General features: G+C 43.2%; 1 protein-coding gene across 1 annotated transcript in view; it reads right to left on the reverse strand.

The window, feature by feature from the left end:
- Positions 1–5,804: 5,804 nt before the first annotated feature.
- slc22a16 (solute carrier family 22 member 16) overlaps positions 5,805–26,867 on the reverse strand; it is a 57,818-nt gene continuing 36,755 nt past the window's right edge. The window contains exons 5-8 of the mRNA XM_024400324.2: positions 21,131–21,258; positions 7,548–7,657; positions 7,345–7,444; positions 5,805–7,150 (exon numbers count right to left, since the gene is read on the reverse strand). Of these exons, the coding sequence (XP_024256092.2) occupies positions 6,983–7,150; positions 7,345–7,444; positions 7,548–7,657; positions 21,131–21,258 (506 nt within the window). The 3' untranslated portion in view covers positions 5,805–6,982. The remainder of the gene's footprint in view (positions 7,151–7,344; positions 7,445–7,547; positions 7,658–21,130; positions 21,259–26,867) is intronic.

The following is a 26,867-nucleotide window of genomic DNA, read 5'->3' on the forward strand; positions in this document are numbered from 1 at the left end:
TTCCCTCTCATTCTTAATTATACAAAGGAGTGCTAGCCTATTGTTTTCCAATTCGAGAGGATACATTTAATGTACATTTACCCACCTATCTCTGGATCCATGAAAGAAATGCAGCCTCTGTTATGTGCTAACAACATGATCAACCAGAAGTACTAGGTTATTCTGGTGTAAGTGCTGTTCCAGTTCCCCTTGATTAAGAAGAAAATTGGCCTCAAGTCGGTTTCCCGACCCCCTGCCCACCAGCCCCCCTTCCTGAGAGTAAAGGCCCAGTCTTCAACACCCCAGAGACCCTGAAGAAGGACGACCAAGACCCCAACAGCTGGTTGTTTACCACAGAAAAAGATGACTCAACCATTGAGTAGTGATCAAATCTGGAAAGAAAAGTTTACGTCAGAACACTGCCAGTTTCCATTGACATTAACTGATAACTGCCATTGTTGCTATTTTGGAGTCGGAAGCTTAGTCCTCCATCAGACGTCCCTGTGAATCTCTTGGGTGCCCTGAGAACCGCTAATATGGACAGTGGATGAGATTGGCTGGACATGGTGTGATGAGGGGGCGTTTGCATTACAATCACAGAAGTAAGATTAGCCAATGCTGATCCCGACTTCAGGGGAAAATTAGAGACATGGATAGAGGGTTTGTGGGGGGTTGAAGGGATGAAGGAATTTGTGTGTTGAGAAGAAAACCAGGAGATCAGAGGGAATGTGTAGGGGTTGTTGGGGTCTACAGACTGTCTACAGCTGTTGAGCCATTTAGGGAGTTGGCCCACAGAGAAACAGCTCGCTTCTATGTATTTGATTGTAGCTCCCACATTGACCAGCAGATGGCGGCATCTCCAGTTCAGCTTGACTGACAGGTCAACCAAGACTTCAACTCTAGGTCACCTCTGGTGAACTCTGAAGACATTGTCTATATGGAAAATTAATATGAAGTAGCTAATCCACTATATCAAAACTCCACAAACAATGTCCATATGAAAAATATAGTGAATATGGGTTTTAATGTGTGTCGCCTTCTTGTTTATGGGCCCTTTATTTCCACAGAACAGTGGTCACATTAAGCGGGATCATGGAGGTCAAGGACATGAGATTGTTTTGGGATCAGTGCCAGTGCCACTACCTAAAATACCAATGTAATTGACAGGTATCCTAGTTTGTTCTAGTTTTCTTGGAATAATGACTTAATGAGGCTCTCTGCACATCCACACTGCCTGTCAGACACTGCATAATGGTACCAAACTATTCCTGTTACTGGGATATGTGTACATGTCACCATGGGTTTGTGCGTGCCTGCGTTTGTTCATGGGTGTGTGTGGGTGCGTCTGTGCTTGCTTGTGTCAGTATGCTGGTCTAAGAGGGGTATCCTACGAAGCGAGCTTGATCTACTTAGGGTTTTCTAAAGCTAGTCAGCTTCAATTAGCTTCACATTCCTATACGGCTTCATCTGTACTATGATGGTGGATATTGCTCGTCCACCTGCCACTAACTCTAGCAGGCGTATAACTGCACGTGCATGTCACACATGGCTAGTCGAACGCCGAACTCTTCATTGAGACAATCCTGAAACATCAATCTATGATTTTGTGCCAAAATCAAATTGAAATAATAGTTATCTTGCATATTCAACAGGCTATGTTGTGAAATAGGATTTTAGAAGTGCTGTCTTTACATGTTAATGCCACTTTGGTGTACTTATCAATGCACAAATACCTGTTTTCCCATTCCTATTGATCATAGAAAGGTTTTACATTGCTTGAAGTTTAAAATGCATTCTGTAAGTGTAATGTGATATATTTTAACATTACTGTTTTTTTCAACAACAACAAAAAAGTGTTTGATTAACCAAATATTTAATCAGTCATCTTCCTCAAATCGAGGGGATGATGATGCAATCTTTGCAAGAGGGAGGGAATCTGATTTCATTGGTCCTCAACTCGTTGCTCAGTCATTTAATTCAGGGTAAGTGGAGTTAGCCTGCCCCTGAGCAGGTTCATTCTGATTCTTTGCCATAGAAATTTACCAGGCTAAAAGGTGAGCTTTTGTATGACCGGTTATCCCGAGTAGACCAAAGTGACTTTGCTAACTCCTCAAACCTGCTTCGTAGGATACCCATAAGGTCAGTATGCCGTAGATCAAATGAGCCTGACTTAGGTATTTATGTTGCTGCTATTTCTGTTACATAGAGAAATGAGCTGGTGGAAGAAAGCGAGAGGAGTGTGAGCTGCTCCTCACACACACACTCCTCTCCCTCTCACTTTCTTCCACCAGGGCCCATGCACCAGCTCATTTCTCTTTCTCAGAGTCCTTGGCCTGCAAGCGCTGGTTTCCTTCTCTTTCTCTCCCACCCTCTTTTCATTACCCTTTGCTCTGTCACAAGCCTCTCTGCATAGGGTCTAATGGTGACCAGGCTCTGTATAGGTCACCACTACAAAGCCTACCACTGATAGCATAAAATGTGTGTGTACAAGTGAAGTCTGTATCAGTCAGTGTGTCTGGTAGAGACACATACACCACAGATACTCCGGATGCTAATACTTGAGCAAACCAGATGAACACAGATGACAGATGACTACTGTGTTTGAGGTAGTGTGTTTGTGGCTGTGGTGTAGAAGATGGAGCTGGCAGTGAAGACCCCCTCCTCCTCCCCTCTCCAGCAGCGAATGGAAAGCTGTGTGTGTCGATGGACTGGCCCTGGGCTCACTCCACACACACAGCAACTCTGTATACACACTCTGTCCTCCACACACATAATAAAAAATTAAAGGCATGAGCTGGCTCACACCAGTGGCGCTCGATGTCGAATTTTTAAATGAGTATGGCCTCATTTCTATTACAGCATATTGGATGACCACCTTTCATATTTCATTCACCCAGCTCAATGTAACATCGATGGGGTTAGACTACTACATGATACTCACATTTTCCCTATACCTTTCATGAGGTTGCTACAACCTAGCCTACGAATGAAAGTGTGAATGTAGGTGCACAGGCCGAGATAAATTAGCGTAATCAAGGTGACAGACAGTGACACATTCAACACTGCTTGCCTGCATCTAGCTGATGTAGGGTGTAATCATTAGTCCAACAGTTGCAAATGTGAGTGTCTACGTTTGAGAAATGTTTTTTTGCTGGGGAGGAGAAGCTTTCTCTTTTGGAGCTGTGAGATTACATAGAATACAGTATAAAGGCTTTATGAACACATTTGATTTAACTAGGCAAGTCAGTTAAGAACAAATTCTTATTTACAATGACAGTCTACCAGGGAACAGTGGGTTAACTGCCTTGTTCAGGGGCAGAATGACAGATTTTTACCTTGTCAACTCAGGGTATTGACCCAACAACCTTTCTGTTACTGGCCCAACGCTCTAAGAACTAGGCTACCTGCTACCCCAAGGACATTAAGAACTCTAGAACCCTAGCTACCTGAATGAACCAGGAGAAAGGCCACAATATTTGTTAGACATCTCCTTTTAATTTCCCTTCAAATGAAAAAATTGAATAACATGAAACCTATCAGTACAAAAATACACATTAACAATCAATTCAATGATTGTTAGACTGTTAAAACAAACAAAAAACAGATGACAATTGCATCAGTTGCTTTTTTTGATGAGGATGTTTTATAGATTTCCAATGTCATGAAACCAAATATCAGAGCTGTGTGTGTTCGTTTACATAGTATATTGCCTGACTGGCCCAACGCTCTAAGAACTAGGCTACCAACGCTCTAAGAACTAGGCTATGTTTTAGAATGATTTCAAAGCAGATCATAGTGTTCATCGTGTTCATCGTCACATCTTTGGTCAGAAACATCATGGTTTAAAGAGTAACCAGAACTTTTCTAAGCATGAACGAAACCCATTCTTTCTTTTTTTAATTACAGCAATGTCTTTCTTCTATCTTTTCATCCAGCAACTATGCTCCCAACACAGAGAAAGAAGTCTACTTGATCCATTTCTGGATGGGAGACTAGAATGTAGCTTACTTCATTTATATTCATGCACACCCACACACACTCACTTCTTTAAGGTAGTCCATCGCATCAGAACACGCAAAAACAAACACAGGCGCAAGCGCGCATGTGCACACGTCGGGACATCGGGCGATGACATGGACATCGTCCACTAGGGGCAACAGTGAGCGCTGTTACCTTCAAGTTGGTTTCAGATGGAGATGGTGGCTGGGAGTACACATCTGCCTCTGGTGCATAAGGTTGCGTGTTTGAATCTAGCAATAGAAAGTCGTTCTTGAGATTTTTGTTTTAAGCCTAACCCAAACCTTAACGCTTACCTTAACCATTAGGAGTTAATACCTAACCTTAAGATTTCTGAGTTAATGCCTAAACTTAACCCTAACCTTAAAAATGTGGAGTTAATGACTAAACCTAACCTTTAGCACTTAGAAATTTAAAGTTTGGAACAACTTCAAAATTTGACATTTGAGGAACATGGATGAAAGTCTAATTCTGATGTGAGACTGTGAGAGCTAGTTGGCATACACAGAGTAAGTGAAGGGTATTCTCAAAGGCATCGTAAATGACATGGATTTTTTTTAAACATCACAGAGATCTAGAGAGAAAAAACTACAGCTACAGTGCATTTGGGAAGTACTCAGACCCCTTGACTATTTACACATTTTGTTACATTACAGCCTTATTCTAAAAATGGATTAAATTGACATTTTCCCTTATCTACACACAATACCCCATAATGACAAAGCAGAAGCAGTTTTTTAGAAATATTTGCAAATGTATTACGAATAAAAACTGCAATTTCACATTTACATAAGTATTCAGACCCTCTACACAGTACTTTGTTGAAGCACTGTTGGCAGCAATTACAGCATCAAGTCTTTTTGGGAATGAAGCTACAAGCTTGGGACACCTGTATTTGGGGAGTTTCTTGCATTCTTCTCTGCAGATACTCTCAAGCTCTGTCAGGTTGGATGGTGAGCGTCAGCTACTCTCAGGTCTCTCCAGAGATGTTCAATCAGGTTGTCCTGTTGGAAGGTGAACTTTCACCCCAGTCTGAGGTAGTGAGCACTCTGGAGCAGGATGTTTCATCAAGGATGTCTCTGTAATTTGCTCTGTTAATCTTTGACTCATCCTGACTAGACTCCCAGTCCCTGCAGCTGAAAACAGCCCCACAGCATGATGCTGCCACCACCATGTTTCACCGTATGGATGGTGCCAGGTTTCCTCCAGAACGTGACGGTTAGCATTCAGGCCAAAGAGTTCAATCTTGGTTTCATCAAACCAGAGAATCCTGTTTCTCATAGTCTGTGAGTCCTTTATGTGTATTTTTGCAAACTCCAAGCAGGCTGTCATGTGCCTTTTACTGAGGAGTGGCTTGCGTCTGGCCACTCTACCATAAAGGCCTGATTGGTGGAGTACTGCAGAGATGGTTGTACTTCTGGAAGGTTCTCACATCTCCACAGAGTAAGTCTGGAGCTCTGTCAGATTGACCATTGGGTTCTTGGTCACCTCCCTCCCTGACCACCTCCTGATTGCTCAGTTTGGCCGGGTGGCCAGCTCTAGGAAGAGTCTTGGTAGTTCCAAACTTCTTCCATTTAAGAATGAAAGAGGCCACTGTGTTCTTGAGAACCTTCAATGATGCAGACATTTTTTGGTACCCTTCCCCAGATCTGTGCCTCAACACAATCCTGTCTTGGAGCTCTACGGACAATTCCTTTGACCTCATGGCTGTGGGACCATATATATACAGGTGTGTGCCTTTCCAAATCATGTCCAATCAATTGAATTTACCACAGGTGGACTCCAATCAAGCTGTAGAAACATCTCAAGAATGATCAATGGAAACAGGATGCACCTGAGCTCAATTTCGAGTCTCATAATGAAGGGTCTGAATACTTAAGGTTCCTTTTCCTATAAGGTTCCTTTTTTTTGCAAAAACAAATCTGAAAACCTGTTTTGCTTTGTCATTATGGAGTATTGTGTGTAGATTGATAAGGATTTTTATTTAATCCATTTTAGAATAAGGCTGTAACGTCACAAAATGTGGAAAAGGAGAAGGAGTCTAGTTTCCAAATACACTGTATATTATCACAGTGAGATCTTATGGTGGATGCCCTGAGATAGATTCAGTATAAAGTACTTATAGAAAACACAAACACTATGCATTTTTCTGTGTGTGTGTGTGTGTGTGTGTGTGTGTGTGTGTGTGTGTGTGTGTGTGTGTGTGTGTGTGTGTGTGTGTGTGTGTGTGTGTGTGTGTGTGTGTGTGTGTGTGTGTGTGAGACATGAGTTTAATGTGGACTTCAGATAAACAAAGTACACTTTAAATGACATAACAATAGCATTGTTAGTAACACATAGCCAAAATCAGCTGCACTAGATGATCATCGGGCTGAATAGAGGTAACTAAATCACAGTCTCAGTCAGTGAAACGTCAAATTTCACACGCACACACACGGGCATGCACGCACACATGCATGCACACACACTTCTTTCATAGAACCTGCACACTCTTTCTTTCTCACTCTCAATCTCCCGCACACACATTCATTAGTGGCTGTGATTGGAAGGCACACGTGACGTGAATGTCGAAACATGAGGCTCAGTTTCATGTGGCTCTCATCAGGAGGCTGAGATGTGGTGAATAAAGGGCCTTCACTTCGCTTCCCTCTGTTTCTGTCTGAACAGCTGCAGCCAAGGAACTCAGAGGTTGGCTGCGGTTGGTTGGCTCAACCAGAGCATACCAGCTCTGAAATTGGCCACTTTGCCGAACAAATGAAGAAAAAAAACACTTTATTACAAAAAGTTCTATTAAGGCTCCAAATTCGATGTTGTTTGTTTTTGCGGTTGTTTGTTTTGTTGGTTTCTTGGCATCGCTTCCAGTAGTCTCTCTCCTTCTCACTCTCCTCCACTTCCTACCCCCTCTCTATCCATGGCCACCTCCTTCTCTCTGGTTGGTGTTGAGGTGTATCCCTCAGGGCTTGCCGTCCAACTAGTTGCTCTGGATCTAGTTCATCTCCACCCCCTCCTCAGGGTCTTTCTTTCCCTGATCAGGGCTACTCTTCCTGCCTAGAGCCTCAGCCTCCTCCATGGTGCTGGTCAAGGGCTCACCCAGGGTCTCTGGTAACAACAGGGTCAGAACACCTATTATAAACGCCAGGATCCCCACAATCAGCTATGGGAGAGGAAAGGAAAGCAAAGAGAGGAGAAAAGGAAAGTGTTTGTTGAAGAACTAAAATGTGTCATCATAATCACAATACATGCTCTATCTACAGTGTCTGTCTGTCTGTCTGTCTGTCTGTCTGTCTGTCTGTCTGTCTGTCTGTCTGTCTGTCTGTCTGTCTGTCTGTCTGTCTGTCTGTCATTTACCTGTGGTAGGTATTGCCAGATGTCAGCTAGGTAGACACAGAAAGGAGCCACGATGCTGCCCACACGACACATCATACTGCCACTGCCCACCGCCAGGGACCTGAGAACACACACACACACACACACCAAGTTCTATAATTGATAGCATCTGTTAGGATACATGAAGCATGTGGGATACATAAAGCTGACAGTTTGTACTGTACCTGATGATAGTTGGGTAGAGCTCACAGGTGTAGAGGTAGATGAGACCAAAGGCTATGGCAATGGCAAACTTCCCTGTCATACTGAGGATGATGACTAACACCTCAATGTCCTGCAGCACAGAGGGAGAGGGGTGTGACAGAGTAGAGAAATAAATAGGAGAGAAATACATTGAAGATAAATAAATAGAAGAGAGAGAGAGCAATCAACAACAGTGCAACTCTAAACACTAACAAAGATCTGTTGCCTGATTACGCAGGTCCCAGCCAATCACATCACAGCATCAGTCAACAATCAGTTATTCGAGCTGGAACACACCATTTCAACATGAGGAAATAAGCTACAATGTCTGATCTTTAAACTGAGATATATATTAGTAACTCTGTGATTGAAAAAAACGGTTTGACTTTGAGGTTTGCTTTGCTTTAAGCCCAGTGAAGGAGAGAAGTACAGCACCACCCCTTCCACTCTTTCTGTCTCTCCTTCTCCTCCTCACTTCTCTCTGTCTCTGGTATCCTTCCCTGGCTGAGATATCTGCTCATGTAATTGGAGCTGTGTGGTATGTGACCTACTCAGCCAAAGTTGCCTCCCACTCCACAGCAAGCACCCAACACAGTGTGTGTGTGTGTGTGTAATGATGTTCTTCTTCCTCTGAGGAGGAGTATGAAATATCGGACCAATGCGCAGCGTCGTAAGTGTCCATAATGTATTTATTAAACTGAACACAGAATACAAAAGACCAAGAGAAATAAAGGAAAACCGAAACAGTTGAGTATGGTATAACACAGACACAGAAAACAACTACCCACAACCCATGGTGGGAAAACAGGCTGCCTAAGTATGGTTCTCAATCAGAGACAACGATCGACAGCTGCCTCTGATTGGGAACCATACCAGGCCAAACACAGAAATACAAAACCTAGAATACAAAACCATAGAATGCCCACCCCAACTCACGCCCTGACCAAACTAAAACAGAGACATAAAAAAGCAACTAAGGTCAGGACGTGACAGTTGCAGTGGTACTCCACTCCAGCTCAACCAATCTGACCCAGTGCACCTGCAGGACTATAATTCAGGCTGTTGCCATGCTGCAACAGATCCACAGTAAACTATACTGCAACAGGCCTCTCTCTCTCTGTTGGCCAGGAGCTCTGGCCTGCAGCTGCTATGGACCATTACCAACAGATATGGAGATCCCGCCCTGCTGATGATGGAAAACAAGTGGCTACTGCTAGAGCAAACCTGTTAAAGCAGAATCCCACACAAGCACACAAAAACATATTGGACTTTATCACATGTAGCCAATAGGGCAGGGATCATCAACTAGATGCAGCTGCAGGCCAATTTGTTTCCTGAGCGGTTGGTCAGGGGGACGGGAACATAGTTTTCAAATCATTTGTAGACTGAGCCCAAACAGTAAGCAAGGTTAGAAATAATTATGTTTCAGTCAGATATTTGTGATGGTATACAATAATATCTCTCTATTATGCGTGAGAATACTTTAGAAGGGATTTCCGAAAAATAAAATCACTTGGAGCCGACTCCTTGTTGGCCGGGTCTGGTTAAGGTCAATTAAATGGGTGCGTTCGAGTGGATCACTTTTGTGAAGTCGATGGTCACCGACTTCATGCTGCAGCCATCACCTGTATTATAGGAGGCTCTTTTGTGAATCAATGATTAGGATGTTTTTGTTTGACCCACGCAAACATGACGTGACTGAAACAACTTTGCAAAAATTCATGTATACAGTGGATATGTACAAATTAATGTGATATTTGAGGCATTCCCTCTCAACAATTGAGTGTACAATGTGCACACATATGTTTTAAGTTTGTGAGTGTGTGATATGGAGGTTGAAGACGAGTCTAGCTAACACAAACCTCTCTAAGTCCTTGGATCGCGCGTCGGCTAGGTTAGTTGGAGACTTGTTTATTTTCGACAAGATTTAAAATTTAAAAAAAAAAAACATTTCTAAACAATGGCAATACTGCCATGTTGCACTGAGCCTTGCTGTTTTAAAACCACATTAGTGTCCGACTGTCACAGATAAAGCTCCCCCGACTTCTCTCCTTGACTTTCATCTACAGTCAGCTGCTTTCACTTTACCACTCAAACCGGACACTTTTTGGACCCTTTCAAATATTTGACATTTGTACCACAAATCAATGTAAGGAGACAAAAAAATGATGTTGAAACATTACAAAAATGATAACCCTTCCTTTAAAAAGTATTGTTGTGACCAAATAATGGATTGGATTATATCGTTTTTCTTTTGTCATGGTGAAGGACCATAAAACCTAATTGAATGGATATGCTATGGGAGCAGAGTTCAGAGTTCAGAATTCAAAGTTTGGATGTAATTGAGCGGTAAGGTACAGGGACATGGGGTGTTGAAAGGGATTTTTTTGAGAGGGACAATGGGGTCTGTGATAAACAAGAAGGTAGAATGGGTCAGGTAAGGGTTAAAGTTAGGGATAGGGTTAAGTCCAAGGATATTGTTAAGGCTAGGGTAAGGCCGGGTGAAGCAGTGATACCCAAATCCACACCTGCTGACATTACTGGAAATTCACTACAATGATACTCAGCTCAGTTACTGTATGTTAAGCACCATACATTCTGTGTGGGAGAATACAGGCATTCCCAGGTTCCGAAGGCATAAGGCACGGTTTACTGTGACAGAATTGTGGGTTGTGGCCATTGTAAATACAGTTGAAGTCGGAAGTTTACAAACACCTTAGCCAAATACATTTAAACTCAGTTTTTCACAATTCCTGACATTTAATCCTAGTAAAAATTCCCTGTCTTAGAGTCCCAATGGAATCATCCCCTTCATCACCTACAACTGAGCCATCCCAATACTCTCAGCCACCACAAGCATCCAATGGGAGCACCACCACACAGACCTCTACAGGTTTTACAGCTGACACTACTATGAATCAGACCCTAACTGGAACAGTTGGTCATGACTCAACATCCTCAACGTCCTCAATCTTCTCACCACTTTATTTTAATCATGTGAGATGTTAGAATAATAATAGAGATAATTATTTATTTCAGCTTTTATTTCTTTCATCACATTCCCAGTGGGTCAGAAGTTTACATACACTCGATTAGTATTTGGTAGCATTGCCTTTAAATTGTTTAACTTAGGTCAAACGTTTCGGGTAGCCTTCCACATTGAGTTGGGTGAATTTTGCCCCATTCCTCCTGACAGAGCTGGTGTAACTGAGTCAGGTTTGTATGCCTCCTTGCTCACATACGCATTTTCAGTTCTGCCCACAAATGCTCTATAGGATTGAGGTCAGGGCTTTGTAATGGCCACTCTAATAACTTGACTTTGTTGTCCGTAAGCCATTTTGCCACAACTTTGGAAGTATGCTCGGGGTCATTGTCCAAAGGGAAGACCCGATGTCTTGAGATGTTGCTTCAATATATCCACATAATTTTCCTCCCTCCATGATGCCATCTATTTTGTGAAGTGCACCAGTCCCTCCTGCAGCAAAGCAGCCCCACAACATGATGCTGCCAGCCTCGTGCTTCACGGACTGGATGGTGTTCTTCGGCTTACAAGCCTCCCCCATTTTCCTCCAAGCATAACATTGTCATTATGGTCAAACAGTTCTATTTTTGTTTCATCAGATCAGAGGACATTTCCTTTGACAAAAAGTGCGATCTTTGTCCCCATGTGGAGTTGCAAACCGTAGTCTGACTTTTTTATGGCGGTCTTGGAGCAGTGGCTTCTTCCTTGCTGAGTGGCCTGTCAGGTTATGTCAATACAGGACTCATTTTACTGTGGATATAGATACTTTTGTACCGGTTTCCTCCAGCATCTTCACAAGGTCCTATGCTGTTGTTTTGGGATTGATTTGCACTTTTCGCACCAAAGTACGTTCATCTCTAGGAGACGGAGCGCGTCTTCTTCCTGAGCGGTATGACAGCTGTGTGGTCACATGGTGTTTATACTTGTGTACTATTGTTTGTACAGATGAACGTGGTACCTTCAGGCATTTGGAAATTGCTACCAAGGATGAACCAGAGTTGTTGAGGTCTACAATTCTTTTGTCAAGCAAAGAGGTACTGAGTTTGAAAGTAGGTCTTGAAATACATCCACAGGTCCACCTCCAATTGACTCAACTGTCAATTAGCTATTCAGAAGCTTCTAAAGCCATGACATCATTTTCTGGAATTTTCCAAGCCGTTTAAAGGCACAATCAACTTAGTATATGTAAACTTCTGACCCACTGGAATTGTGATACAGTGAATAAAATTGAAATAATTGAAATAATAATGAAATAAAACTGAAATAATTTGTCTGTAAACAATTGTTGGAAAAATTACTTGTGTCATGCACAAAGTAGATGTCCTAACCGACTTGCCAATCTATGATTTGTTAACAAGAAATTTGTGGAGTGTTTGAAAAACTAGTTTTAATGACTCCAACCGAAGTGTAAATACACTGCCCATAAAAATAACAAAAAAACAGATAAATTGGCCAAATATGTATTTTATTTTAAATGTATTAATACATTTAAATACATTCCAAAATGTATTATGGAATGTATTTACAATGTATATCACAATATACGTTAAAAGCATTGTAAAGTGTATTTAATGCATGTAAAAAAAAAATGCATTAAAGAGTATTTTATCATATATTTTCACATGTACCTATCAAAATATTTGGTAAATATATGTTTAAATGTACTTGGAAATGTTTTGTAAAATATATTCCAACATGCAATTAAACGTATTTATAAGAAAAACCTATGGCAAATATAAATAAAATTGTAATGAAATTACAGTACTTAATTGTTACATTTTAGTAGGCATCACATGTACTTGGTCTCACATGTACTTATATCAGTCTCATTAAGACTGCAGAACTGGCAGTGTACACACTTAACCTTTAATTACAGAATAGAAGATAACACATTAAATGGCATGACAATCTGGCAAAGAGTTAGAGACAAAGCCACGCCCCCAACAAGCCACGCCTCCAAGTCTTCTAACAAGTGGCTGCCGCTCCAATATATTTTGTCAAAATGCATTTTTATTTTACTTGACACATACAGTACCAGTCAAAAGTTTGGGCACGCCTACTCATTCCAGAGTTGTTCTTTATTTTACTATTTTCTACATTGTACAATAATAGTGAAGACATCAAAACTATGAAATAACATATGTGGAATCATGTAGTAACCAAAGAAGTTACAGGTGTGGCATATTAAGAATCTGATTAAACAGCATGATCATTACACAGGTGCACCTTGTACTGGGGACAATAAAAGGCCACTCTAAAATGTACAGTTTTGTCACACAACACAATGTCACAGATCTCTCAAGTTTAGAGGGAGAGTGCAATTGGCATACTGACTGCACAAATGTCCACCAGAGGTGTTGCCAGAGAATTAATTTCTCTACCATAAGCTGCCTCCAATGTTGTATTAGAGAATTTGGCAGTACGTCCAACAGGCCTCACAACCGCAGACCACATGTACCCACACCAGCTCAGGACCTTCACATCTTGCATCTTTACCTGCGGGATCGTTAGAGACCAGCCACCTGAACAGCTGATGAACCTGAGGAGAAAGCCCTTTTGTGGGGAAAAACTCATTCTGATTGGCTGGGCTGGCTCCCCAGTGGGTGGGCCGGTTCCCAAGTGTGTGGGCCTGTGCCCTCCCAGGCTCACCCATGGCTGTGCCCCTGCCCAGTCATGTGAAATCCATAGATTTATAGAATCCATAGAATTTATTTCAATTTACTTACATGAACTGTAAAAGTAAAATCGTTGAAATTGTTGCATGTTGCATTTATATTTTGTTCAGTATAGTTTGTTGTCATTAGTTCCAGTACAGTACAACATTAATAACATTTTTGTTGATCGGAAACAACAGTTCTATATTCATTTCTGTTTTATTCAACTGCAAGAAAGCATGTTCCTTTAAGAGTTACTGATGACGTCAAAGCTAGCGCGAGCTCGCAGTGTTAATTAACCTAACTCCCAAATTCAGCTATCACAGCAGATATCACAGATCAACAGAATCATTTTCAAATGAGAGAAAAATCATCATTCCTACCAGTCTCAGAAGATCCATGCTGGACACATGGAGTTGGAAAAGTGCAAGCAGAGAGCATGGGACATTTTGTTTCTGCACGGAATGTGCAAACAAATAGAGGACATTGATGGTAAATGCCCCACCTGTCTTGACCTACACCCCTCAAACGCCAAAGAGCCAATGTTACATCACCACATCTGCAGCTGAAAGCAGCCTTTGCCAGGCATGGCATCATAGAGACTATAATATCTGACAGTCAAAGGTGTTTGAATCCTTCATAAAAGCATGGGATTTCACACGTCACCACAAGTCCGCATTACCTTCAAAGTAATGGCCTTGCTGACCTGAGTTTCAACCTGAGGTCGTCAGCTACAAGGAAATCCGACACACACCACCCCCCTTCGTCATACCGGAGGTAATTGTTTGGTCTTGCCGATGCATGGAAAGCACAGCCAACTGTATATAGTGCATGTGGAAAGTATTCGGACCCCTTCCCCTTTTGCACATTTTGTTACGTTACAGGTTTACTCTAAAATGGATTAAAGAAAAAAAATCCTCATCAGTCTTCACACAATACCCCATAATGACAAAGCGAAAACAGGTTTTTAGAATTGTTTGCAAAAGTATAAGAAAAGTTTTCAGACCCTTTGTTATGAGACTCGAAATTGAGCTCAGTTGAATCCGATTTCCATTGACCATCCTTGAGATGATTCTAAGACCACAGTGGCCTCCATTCTTAAAAGGAAGAAGTTTGGAACCACCAAGACTCTTCCTAGAGCTGGCAGCCCGGCCAAACTGAGCAATCGGGGGAGAAGGGCCTTGGTCAGGGAGGTGACCAAGAACTCGATGGTCACTCTGACAGAGCTCCAGAGTTCCTCTATGGAGAGAAACTTCCAGAAGGACACCATCTCTGCAGCACTCCACCAATCAGGCCTTTGTGGTAGATTGTCCAGATGGCAGCCACTCTTCAGTAAAAGGCACATGACAGCCTGCTTGGAGTTTACCAAAGGCACCTAAAGTAGGCACCTAAAGGACTCTCAGGCTGTGATAAAAAATATTCTCTGGTCTGATGAAACCAAGATTGAACTCTTTGGCCTGAATGCCAACGTCACGTCTGGAGGAAACCTGGCACCATCCAGATGAAAGGTGCAAAGTACTATTCAGTGAGACCTACTCCAGAGCGTCATCAAATCACACAGCCAAGACAATGCAGGAATAGCTTCGGGACATGCCTTGAGTGGCCCAGCCAGAGCCCGGATTTGAACCCGATCGAACATCTCTGGAGAGACCTGAAAATAGCTGTGCAGCGATGCTCCCCATCCAACATTGCTTGAGAGGATCTGCAAATGTGATATTTCCATTTTTTTATTTTATACATTTGCAAAAATGTTTAAAAAAACGTTTTTGCTTTGTCATTAAGGGGTATTGTGTGTAGATTGATGAGGAAAAAAATCGATTTAATATATTTTAGAATAAGACTAATGTAACAAAATGTGGAAAAAGTAAAGTGATCTGAATACTTTCCAAATATTTATGCAAATAGTGGGATTATTATTTTTTTTTCAATGGGACAATGACCCAACACACCTCCAGGCTGTGTAAGGGCTATTTGACCAAGGAGAGTGATTGAGTGCTGCATCAGATGACCTGGCCTGGTCATATATGTTACGGTTTTCTTCTATCTCCTCCTCTGACGAAGAGGTGTAGCAAGGATCGGACCAAAATGTAGCGTGGTAATTTTTATACATCTTTAATAAAGATGAAAAAACGAACAATACAAAAACAAGAAACGTAACACGAAAAACTAACAGCCTATACTGGTGCAAAACAAACACAGAGACAGGAACAATCACCCACGAAACACTAAACGAATATGGCTGCCTAAATATGGTTCCCAATCTTAGACAAACGATATACACCTGCCTCTGATTGAGAACCACTTCAGGCAACCATAGACTTTTCTAGATAACCCTACTAATTCACAATCCCAATACCTACAAAAAACTCAAGACAAAACACACCATATAATAAACCCATGTCACACCCTGGCATGACCAAAATAATAAAGAAAAGACAAAATACTAAGACCAGGGCGTGACAATATACTTATGTCATGTAATAAAATGCAAATTAATTACTTACAAATCATACAATGTGATTTTCTGGATTTTTGTTTTAGATTCCATCTCTCACAGTTGAAGTGTACCTATGATCAAAAATTACAGACCTCTACATGCTTTCTAAGTAGGAAAACCTGCAAAATCGGCAGTGTATCAAATACTTGTTCTCCCCACTGTATATGGGTAAGAGTCAAGCTAGCTACATTTTCAGATATTACACGTTTCTAATTTTGTCAGAAAGTCGTTTTCCTTTCAAGTTAAAGTCTACTGTTAGCTAGCTAGCTATCTTTTAGCTGGCTGGCTCGCTAGCTAATGGTGCGTAAATGATCTGTCTAGTTATATTATTCATATCTCAGAGACATTTGCATTGGTAGTTAGAGCCTAATGTTAGCTAGATAACATTTGACCTTGTTGGTTGGCTACCTGCAGATTCATGCAGGGTAGTAACGTCATGAGTTGGGATTATGGTTCATTGATTAGCTAGCTAGGGTACATGTCTTAACAAAAGACTCCACTATGCAAGTAACCATTTCAATAGAATGTTCACGATGTCACTGGGACAACTGTTGATAGACATAGTTGGTAAATACAGTGTCTTGCGAAAGTATTCACCCCCTTAGCATTGTTCCTATTTTGTTGCCTTACAACCTGGAATTAAAATTGGGGTTTTGTATCATTTGATTTACACAACATGCCTACCACTTTGAAGATGCTAAATATGTTTTATTGTGAAACAAACAAGAAATAAGAGAAAAAAAACAGACAACTTGAGCGTGCATAACTATTCACCATACTTCACTGTGGGGATAGTGTTCTCAGGGTGATGAGAGGTGTTGGGTTTGCTCCAGGCATAGCTTTTTCCTTCATGGTGTCGTGTCTTTACTATCATTAAATTGAAGACATAGTTTTATCAAAGATTTCCTGTAATTAGTATAACGCGATCAAAGTAAATAATTGTGTACCTGTAATTAACTAGGAAATAGGGGCACCAAGGAAAGTATTCAGATTACAACGTTATAATTTCCCGATATAACCTTTCAGATATTTTCATTAATGATTATTTATTTATTTATTTTACCTCACGTTAGTCTCATTCCAAACATCGTAAATTGTTGGTTATCTGCACGAACCCAGTCTTCACTATGAGTCATCCATTCATCAATTGTCTTAAATAATTTATTTATTACTAACTAAGTAATTCACAGAAATGCATTAACAAACAGTAAATATGGTTACATGAAATGATAGAATGTCCCCTAGTGGGCTGAACCGGCATGGCAGCTTGTTAGACAAAGGGACAATGGGGTAGTCGACTAAGAAGTCACTACAGAGTTAATAATTATAACAATTGAAATGATAATCCTTACACATGAGCGCTCACTCAGTCGGGAACAATTGCAATCAATATATATATTTACGCTCAGTGTGTTGTCTTGATCGCTGGTGAAAAGTTCATTTCTTTTGCAGAATTGTCCGAGGGGTTGTGGTTAGAGGGGATTGTTCAGAGTGACATTCGTTATAGAATGCATGTTTCGGCGGTTGTCGTTCTTCACGTTCAATGATGCCGAATTCCTAGCTGCAGACTAGTAATTAGTATCAAAGACTTGTTCTCATTCTGTCGGTATCAATAGTCTAAGAGTTTAACCACATGGTATGGTTGAAAGATTCAGCAGTGGTCTGCAACCTTTAGTCCCCCTCCTAATGGAGAAAAACTTGGTCTACTGATAATTTCTCAAAGTTGGACTTTATCCGGAATGGCAGAAAAGGGCTGTCCCAGGATGTCTGACCCTAACAGGGCTCAGGGGCGGTCCTCTGAATTAGTTCAAATCAAAAGGGAATTGTATTTTTCTTCATTAAACAGTCCACAATCATATTACACCATTATTAAAACAGTATCATCCTCACTCATTCATCTTATACAACAATTAGATATGAGGTTTACATCTGAGGCTATTATATAAACAGCGTTATGGTAATGTGGCCACACCGTCTCTCTTGAGCTTCAAGTTGTGACAAACGCACCAATTCGTAGCTGGATTCTTCACCGATCTTTTACACTTTCTCTGGAACATGAAATTTGTTCGAACCTCACGTTCTGTGAGGTGGAAGGATTTCCTTTGTCTCCATGAAAACTACTCTCTTTAACTGTGTGTCCATGAGGCAGGGTCTTCCTTAGGAATTTACGACCTCACTCTGCCCACAGTAGTCTGGTTGTAGAAGCAGAGAGCGGGGGATGGTGCTCGCTGTACTCAAAGAGGGCAACATCATGACAATGGTCAATAATCTCAATTTTAGTCTCATCTGACCAGAGTACCTTCTTCCATATGTTTGAGGAGTCTCCCACATGCCTTTTGGCAAAAACCAAACGCGTTTCCCTCTTTCAGCAATGGCTTTTTTCTGTCCACTCTTCCATAAAGCCCAGCTCTTTGGAGTGTACGGCTTAAAGTGGTCCTATGGACAGATACTCCAATGTCCACTATGGAGCTTTGCAGCTCCTTCAGGGTTATCCTTGGTCTCTTTGTTCCCTCGCTGATTAATGCCCTCTTTGCCTGGTCCATGAGTTTTGGTGGGCGGCCCTCTCATGGCAGGATTGATGTAGTGCCATATACTTTCCATTTTTTTTATAATGGATTTAATTGGTGCTCCGTGGGACGATCAAAGATTCAGATATTTTTTTATAACCCAACCCTGATCTGTACTGTTCCACAACTTTGTCCCTGACCTGTTTGGAGAGCTCCTTGGTCTTCATGGTGCCGCTTGCTTGGTGGTGCCCCTTGCTTAGTGGTGTTGCAGACTCTGGGGCCTTTCAGAACAGGTGTATATATACACTGAGTTCATGTGACACTTAGATTGCACACAGGTGGACTTCATTTAACTAATTATGTGACTTCTGAAGGTAATTGATGGCACCAGATCTTATTTAGGGGCTTCATCGCAAAGGGGGTGAATATATATGCACGCACCACTTTTCAGTTTTTTTGTTTGTAATTTTATTCATTTCACTTCACCAATTTTGACTATTTTGTGTATGTCCATTACATGAAATCCGAAAAAAAAATCTATTTAAATTACAGGTTGTAATGCAACAAAATAGGAAAAACGCCAAGGGGGATGAATACTTTTGCAAGGCACTGAATTACTGACGAATTTACAAATGCTCAACACCCATTGAATATGGCCAGTGTCAGAAAACGTTGGCAAAAAAAGCGTAATTAAATTGTTGCCAGCAGCACAGTTCCAGTCACCAATGCTCTGGATAGCATAAAGGCAGCCTAACCAGCTCTGTTCTCTAAGTTGTGTCTGGAAGGAGCTAGTAAGCTATCCCACGTTAGCTAGTTAGCTTGGGTTGTGACTGCTGTGAGGACAGAACGCTCGGATGAACCCTACTCCTCGGCCAGGGCGTCCAGTTTGTGCTCTGAATGCTCTGAGAGCGAAACACTCTGAATTTACCAACAGACAATCTGACAACGCTCTGAGTTTACAAATACCCAGAGCACACTCTGGCACCCCAGATTCAATTTACGAAGTGTGTTTTAGATGAGGGAGGATGATTATTTTTTTCATGAGGATGGCCTTTTTTCTATTACAGAATATTAGATGACTCATTCATATTACACTCTTGCCTGCATCTAACAGTTGCAAATGAGAATTTATATTGGACAAATTCAGGTAAATCCCCGTTTTGTTCCGTTTCCTTCCGTTTAAGAAACATTTTTCAACAGAATCGGCGGCATGAATACACCTATGGTCAGGTGTAAACAGAGTTCTCTGTCATAACAGCCACTTTGCATTCCTTCTCTTCCCTTCACTTGTGGAAAAAATCCGCTGCATGTGACCAGGCAAAAAAAAACTTTCCAAGCCAAACCTCTACAAACAGCCTACATTGTTGTCACCATATTAGCTAAAGTAACGCCATAGTCAGCGTAGCTAACTCAAACTAACGCGTTACAATCATACAGTAACGTTAGTGTGTAGTGAGTAAACATTTACACCGGCGGGCCCAGGTGGCAATAACTTAGTAATACCAAAAGCTTACCTTGACTTGGAAGAGTTCCAGTGTTGTGTTGGAAAGTCACAGTCAGCTATTTAACATAGCATCCGTCTGTTAGAGCAGGGTGTTTCAGTAGGCTAAACCAGCTAGCTGCATTTGCTAGCTAAGAAAGTGAAACTGAAAAAATGACACTCTATTTCTCCTGCGTCTCCATTTTGGAAGACATTAATTTGTTCAAAACTGTTCAAATATTGTCTTTCTCTCTCTTTGAGTCAACAACTCACCACATGCTATACACTGCAATGATAGCTAGCTGTAGCTTATGCTTTCAGTTCTAGATTTATTCTCTGATCCTTTGATTGGGTGGACAACATGTCAGTTCATGCTGAGGAGCTCTGATAGGCTGGAGGACGTCCTCCAGAAGTTGTCATAATTGCTGTGTAAGTCTTATAGAAGGGGTTGAGAACCATGAGCCCCTTAGGTTTTGTATTGAAGTCAATGTACCCAGAAGAGTACAGAAGCCAGCTGTCCTCCGGCTACACCATGGTGCTACCCTATAGAGTCTTGTTGAGGCTACTGTAGACATGTTTCATGTTTCAATATTGTAGTGGCTATTTTTTTGGTTGTTTCTTTCTTGCTCAGTGACATTGGAATATATCATATTTTGGCATTTAACTACAGGTATGTATCTAAAAAGATTTTGACATGCGAAGTCACAAATTCCCTGTGAGATACTTAGAGAATCTACGCCGTCATGGGTACGGAGCATCAGAAATCAAATATCCAGTACATATTAGAAGCCAGAGAAACTTAAATGTTTCTCATATGTCACATGCAGTTATCTAAGTAATTTTACAGACTTTATCATTGGTAATATGCATAACAAAAAGATTGTGATTCCACACAACAGAACATTTTAACTGGAACAACACTCTCAGTAATGGTTGAACAAATATAATTTTGTGAACTTTGAACTACAAGGTTCTATCTGAAAAAATATTATTCAGATATTTGGCTTTAAAGTTCCGAACTCTCAATGGTTTGAATGATGTCAGCAATTTATATTGTAATCTTTTTTAGCTTAACAACATGAATTGGTGTATATGCAAACCACGGCCCAAAATATTGTAATGAGCCTCTGCCTCTACATTATGAAGTAGCTGGGCTTAGTGTGGGTTAGCCTGTGCAGGGCTTGGTGTGGCCTGGCCCATGTTGGGCTGGTGTCAGCTAGCCTATGTTGGACTGGTGTAGGCTACCCTGTGTTTGGCTGCTGTGGGCTTAGTGTAGGCTTTGTGTTGGCTATCCCCTGTACTTCTTGCCCACATTGGGCCAATGGGATCATGTTTTCTGGGTGGATCATATCCTTTGATTTCGTTCTAGGTCACACACAAACATACGTGACTGTTTGTACATACATTTGGCACCACAATGATGAGCATGCAGGCCGTTCCAGCCAGCAGCAGAGCTGGGGCACATGTCCTCTTCCTGCCCACCCGGTCCATCGCATAACAGCCAATCAGGTAGGAAGGGAACTCCACTGCACCTAGAAACAGCCAATCACAGAAGATGTCAGGGCAAGGCAGCAGGCATTGCTGGCATGGGGACATTATGTGTGGTGACATCTGGTACTGGGCCAGCTGTGGCTGTTATTTTTTTATTTTTAATCTTTATTTCACCTTTATTTAACCAGCCCCAAATACAACAGGCGCCGACAGAGATGGCCGCCTCGCTTCGCGTTCCTAGGAAACTATGCAGTTTTTTGTTTTTTTACGTGTTATTTCTTACATTAGTACCCCAGGTCATCTTAGGTTTCATTACATACAGTCGAGAAGAACTACTGAACATAAGAGCAGCGTCAACTCACCATCAGTACGACCAAGAATATGACTTTCGCGAAGCGGATCCTGTGTTCTGCCTTTCACCCAGGACAACGGAATGGATCCCAGCCGGCGACCCAAAAAAATGACTTCGTAAAAGGGGGAAACGGAGCGGTCTTCTGGTCAGACTCCGGAGACGGGCACATCGTGCACCACTCCCTAGCATTCTTCTCGCCAATGTCCAGTCTCTTGACAACAAGGTTGATGAAATCCGAGCAAGGGTAGCATTCCAGAGGGACATCAGAGACTGTAACGTTCTTTGCTTCACGGAAACATGGCTCACTGGAGAGACGCTATCGGAGTCGGTGCAGCCAACTGGTTTCTCCACGCATCGCGCAGACAGAAACAAATATCTTTCTGGTAAGAAGAGGGGCGTGGGCGTATGCTTCATGGTTAACGTGACGTGATGTGATCATAACAACATACAGGTACTCAAGCCAGCCCAGTCACGGACCAGGATGTCTTGCTCCCAGGCAGACTAAATAACTTTTTTGCCCGCTTTGAGGACAATACAGTGCCACTGACACGCCTGCAACGGAAACATGCGGTCTCTCCTTCACTGCAGCCGAAGTGAGTAAGACATTTAAACGTGTTAACCCTCGCAAGGCTGCAGGCCCAGACGGCATCCCCAGCCGCGCCCTCAGAGCATGCGCAGACCAGCTGGCTGGTGTGTTTACGGACATATTCAATCAATCCCTATACCAGTCTGCTGTTCCCACATGCTTCAAGAGGGCCACCATTGTTCCTGTTCCCAAGAAAGCTAAGGTAACTGAGCTAAACGACTACCGCCCCGTAGCACTCACATCCGTCATCATGAAGTGCTTTGAGAGACTAGTCAAGGACCATATCACCTCCACCCTACCTGACACCCTTGACCCACTCCAATTTGCTTACCGCCCAAATAGGTCCACAGACGATGCAATCTCAACCACACTGCACACTGCCCTAACCCATCTGGACAAGAGGAATACCTATGTGAGAATGCTGTTCATCGACTACAGCTCGGCATTCAACACCATAGTACCCTCCAAGCTCGTCATCAAGACCCTGAGACCCTGGGTCTCGACCCCGCCCTGTGCAACTGGGTACTGGACTTCCTGACGGGCCGCCCCCAGGTGGTGAGGGTAGGCAACAACATCTCCTCCCCGCTGATCCTCAACACTGGGGCCCCACAAGGGTGCGTTCTGAGCCCTCTCCTGTACTCCCTGTTCACCCACGACTGCGTGGCCATGCACGCCTCCAACTCAATCATCAAGTTTGCGGACGACACAACAGTGGTAGGCTTGATTACCAACAACGACGAGACGGCCTACAGGGAGGAGGTGAGGGCCCTCGGAGTGTGGTGTCAGGAAAATAACCTCACACTCAACGTCAACAAAACTAAGGAGATGATTGTGGACTTCAGGAAACAGCAGAGGGAACACCCCCCCCATCCACATCGATGGAACAGTAGTGGAGAGGGTAGCAAGTTTTAAGTTCCTCGGCATACACATCACAGACAAACTGAATTGGTCCACTCACACAGACAGCATCGTGAGGAAGGCGCAGCAGCGCCTCTTCAACCTCAGGAGGCTGAAGAAATTCGGCTTGTCACCAAAAGCACTCACAAACTTCTACAGATGCACAATCGAGAGCATCCTGGCGGGCTGTATCACCGCCTGGTATGGCAACTGCACCGCCCTCAACCGTAAGGCTCTCCAGAGGGTAGTGAGGTCTGCACAACGCATCACCGGGGGCAAACTACCTGCCCTCCAGGACACCTACACCACCCGATGCTACAGGAAGGCCATAAAGATCATCAAGGACATCAACCACCCCGAGCCATCACATACACATGGTTAGCAGATGTTAATGCGAGTGTAGCGAAATGCTTGTGCTTCTAGTTCCGACAATGCAGTAATAACGAGCAAGTAATCTAACTAACAATTCCCAAAAAAAAACTGTCATACACAGTGTAAGGGGATAAAGAATATGTACATAAGGATATATGAATGAGTGATGGTACAGAGCAGCATAGGCAAGATACAGTAGATGATATCGAGTACAGTATATACATATGAGATAAGTATGTAAACCAAGTGGCATAGTTAAAGTGGCTAGTGATACATGTATTACATAAGGATGCAGTCGATGATATAGAGTACAGTATCAACGTATGCATATGAGATGAACAATGTAGGGTAAGTAACATTATATAAGGTAGCATTGTTTAAAGTGGCTAGTGATATATTTACATCATTTCCCATCAATTCCCATGATTAAAGTGGCTGGAGTAGAGTCAGTGTCATTGACAGTGTGTTGGCAGTAGCCACTCAATGTTAGTGGTGGCTGTTTAACAGTCTGATGGCCTTGAGATAGAAGCTGTTTTTTCAGTCTCTCGGTCCCAGCTTTGATGCACCTGTACTGACCTCGCCTTCTGGATGGCAGCGGGGTGAACAGGCAGTGGCTCGGGTGGTTGATGTCCTTGATGATCTTTATGGCCTTCCTGTAGCATCGGGTGGTGTAGGTGTCCTGGAGGGCAGGTAGTTTGCCCCCGGTGATGCGTTGTGCAGACCTCACTACCCTCTGGAGAGCCTTACGGTTGAGGGCGGTGCAGTTGCCATACCAGGCGGTGATACAGCCCGCCAGGATGCTCTCGATTGTGCATCTGTAGAAGTTTGTGAGTGCTTTTGGTGACAAGCCGAATTTCTTCAGCCTCCTGAGGTTGAAGAGGCGCTGCTGCGCCTTCCTCACGATGCTGTCTGTGTGAGTGGACCAATTCAGTTTGTCTGTGATGTGTATGCCGAGGAACTTAAAACTTGCTACCCTCTCCACTACTGTTCCATCGATGTGGATGGGGGGGGTGTTCCCTCTGCTGTTTCCTGAAGTCCACAATCATCTCCTTAGTTTTGTTGACGTTGAGTGTGAGGTTATTTTCCTGACACCACACTCCGAGGGCCCTCACCTCCTCCCTGTAGGCCGTCTCGTCGTTGTTGGTAATCAAGCCTACCACTGTTGTGTCGTCCGCAAACTTGATGATTGAGTTGGAGGCGTGCATGGCCACGCAGTCGTGGGTGAACAGGGAGTACAGGAGAGGGGCTCAGAACGCACCCTTGTGGGGCCCCAGTGTTGAGGATCAGCGGGGAGGAGATGTTGTTGCCTACCCTCACCACCTGGGGGGCGGCCCGTCAGGAAGTCCAGTACCCAGTTGCACAGGGCGGGGTCGAGACCCAGGGTCTCGAGCTTGATGACGAGCTTGGAGGGTACTATGGTGTTGAATGCCGAGCTGTAGTCGATGAACAGCATTCTCACATAGGTATTCCTCTTGTCCAGATGGGTTAGGGCAGTGTGCAGTGTGGTTGAGATTGCATCGTCTGTGGACCTATTTGGGCGGTAAGCAAATTGGAGTGGGTCAAGGGTGTCAGGTAGGGTGGAGGTGATATGGTCCTTGACTAGTCTCTCAAAGCACTTCATGATGACGGATGTGAGTGCTACGGGGCGGTAGTCGTTTAGCTCAGTTACCTTAGCTTTCTTGGGAACAGGAACAATGGTGGCCCTCTTGAAGCATGTGGGAACAGCAGACTGGTATAGGGATTGATTGAATATGTCCGTAAACACACCGGCCAGCTGGTCTGCGCATGCTCTGAGGGCGCGGCTGGGGATGCCGTCTGGGCCTGCAGCCTTGCGAGGGTTAACACGTTTAAATGTCTTACTCACTTCGGCTGCAGTGAAGGAGAGACCGCATGTTTCCGTTGCAGGCCGTGTCAGTGGCACTGTATTGTCCTCAAAGCGGGCAAAAAGTTATTTAGTCTGCCTGGGAGCAAGACATCCTGGTCCGTGACTGGGCTGGGTTTCTTCCTGTAGTCCGTGATTGACTGTAGACCCTGCCACATACCTCTTGTGTCTGAGCCGTTGAATTGAGATTCTACTTTGTCTCTGTACTGGCGCTTAGCTTGTTTGATAGCCTTGCGGAGGGAATAGCTGCACTGTTTGTATTCAGCCATGTTACCAGACACCTTGCCCTGATTAAAAGCAGTGGTTCGTGCCTTCAGTTTCACACGAATGCTGCCATCAATCCACGGTTTCTGGTTAGGGAATGTTTTAATCGTTGCTATGGGAACGACATCTTCAACGCACGTTCTAATGAACTCGCACACCGTATCAGCGTATTCGTCAATGTTGTTGTCTGACGCAATACGAAACATCTCCCAGTCCACGTGATGGAAGCAGTCTTGGAGTGTGGAGTCAGCTTGGTCGGACCAGCGTTGGACAGACCTCAGCGTGGGAGCTTCTTGTTTTAGTTTCTGTCTGTAGGCAGGGATCAACAAAATGGAGTCGTGGTCAGCTTTTCCGAAAGGGGGGCGGGGCAGGGCCTTATATGCGTCGCGGAAGTTAGAGTAACAATGATCCAGGGTCTTTCCACCCCTGGTTGCGCAATCGATATGCTGATAAAATTTAGGGAGTCTTGTTTTCAGATTAGCCTTGTTAAAATCCCCAGCTACAATGAATGCAGCCTCCGGATAAATCGTTTCCAGTTTGCAGAGAGTTAAATAAAGTTCGTTCAGAGCCATCGATGTGTCTGCTTGGGGGGGGATATATACGGCTGTGATTATAATCGAAGAGAATTCTCTTGGTAGATAATGCGGTCTACATTTGATTGTGAGGAATTCTAAATCAGGTGAACAGAAGGATTTGAGTTCCTGTATGTTTCTTTCATCACACCATGTCACGTTGGCCATAAGACATACGCCCCCCGCCCCTCTTCTTACCAGAAAGATGTTTGTTTCTGTCGGCGCGATGCGTGGAGAAACCCGCTGGCTGCACCGCTCGGATTGCGTCTCTCCAGTTAGCCATGTTTCCGTGAAGCAGAGAACGTTACAGTCTCTGATGTCCCTCTGGAATGCTACCCTTGCTCGGATTTCATCAACCTTGTTGTCAAGAGACTGGACATTGGCAAGAAGAATGCTAGGGAGTGGTGCACGATGTGCCCGTCTCCGGAGTCTGACCAGAAGACCGCTTCGTTTCCCTCTTTTTCTGAGTCGTTTTTTTTTGGTCGCTGCATGTGATCCACTCGGTTACACTGGTTGTAAGGCAGAACACAGGATCCGCGTCGCGAAAAACATATTCTTGGTCGTACTGATGGTGAGTTGACGCTGATCTTATATTCAGTAGTTCTTGTCGGCTGTATGTAAAGAAACCTAAGATGACCTGGGGTACTAGTGTAAGAAATAACACGTAAAAAAACAAAAAAACTGCATAGTTTCCTAGGAACGCGAAGCGAGGCGGCCATCTCTGT

This window comes from Oncorhynchus tshawytscha, linkage group LG05 (assembly GCF_018296145.1).
Source record: "Oncorhynchus tshawytscha isolate Ot180627B linkage group LG05, Otsh_v2.0, whole genome shotgun sequence".
In the NCBI taxonomy this organism is placed as follows: domain Eukaryota; kingdom Metazoa; phylum Chordata; class Actinopteri; order Salmoniformes; family Salmonidae; genus Oncorhynchus; species Oncorhynchus tshawytscha.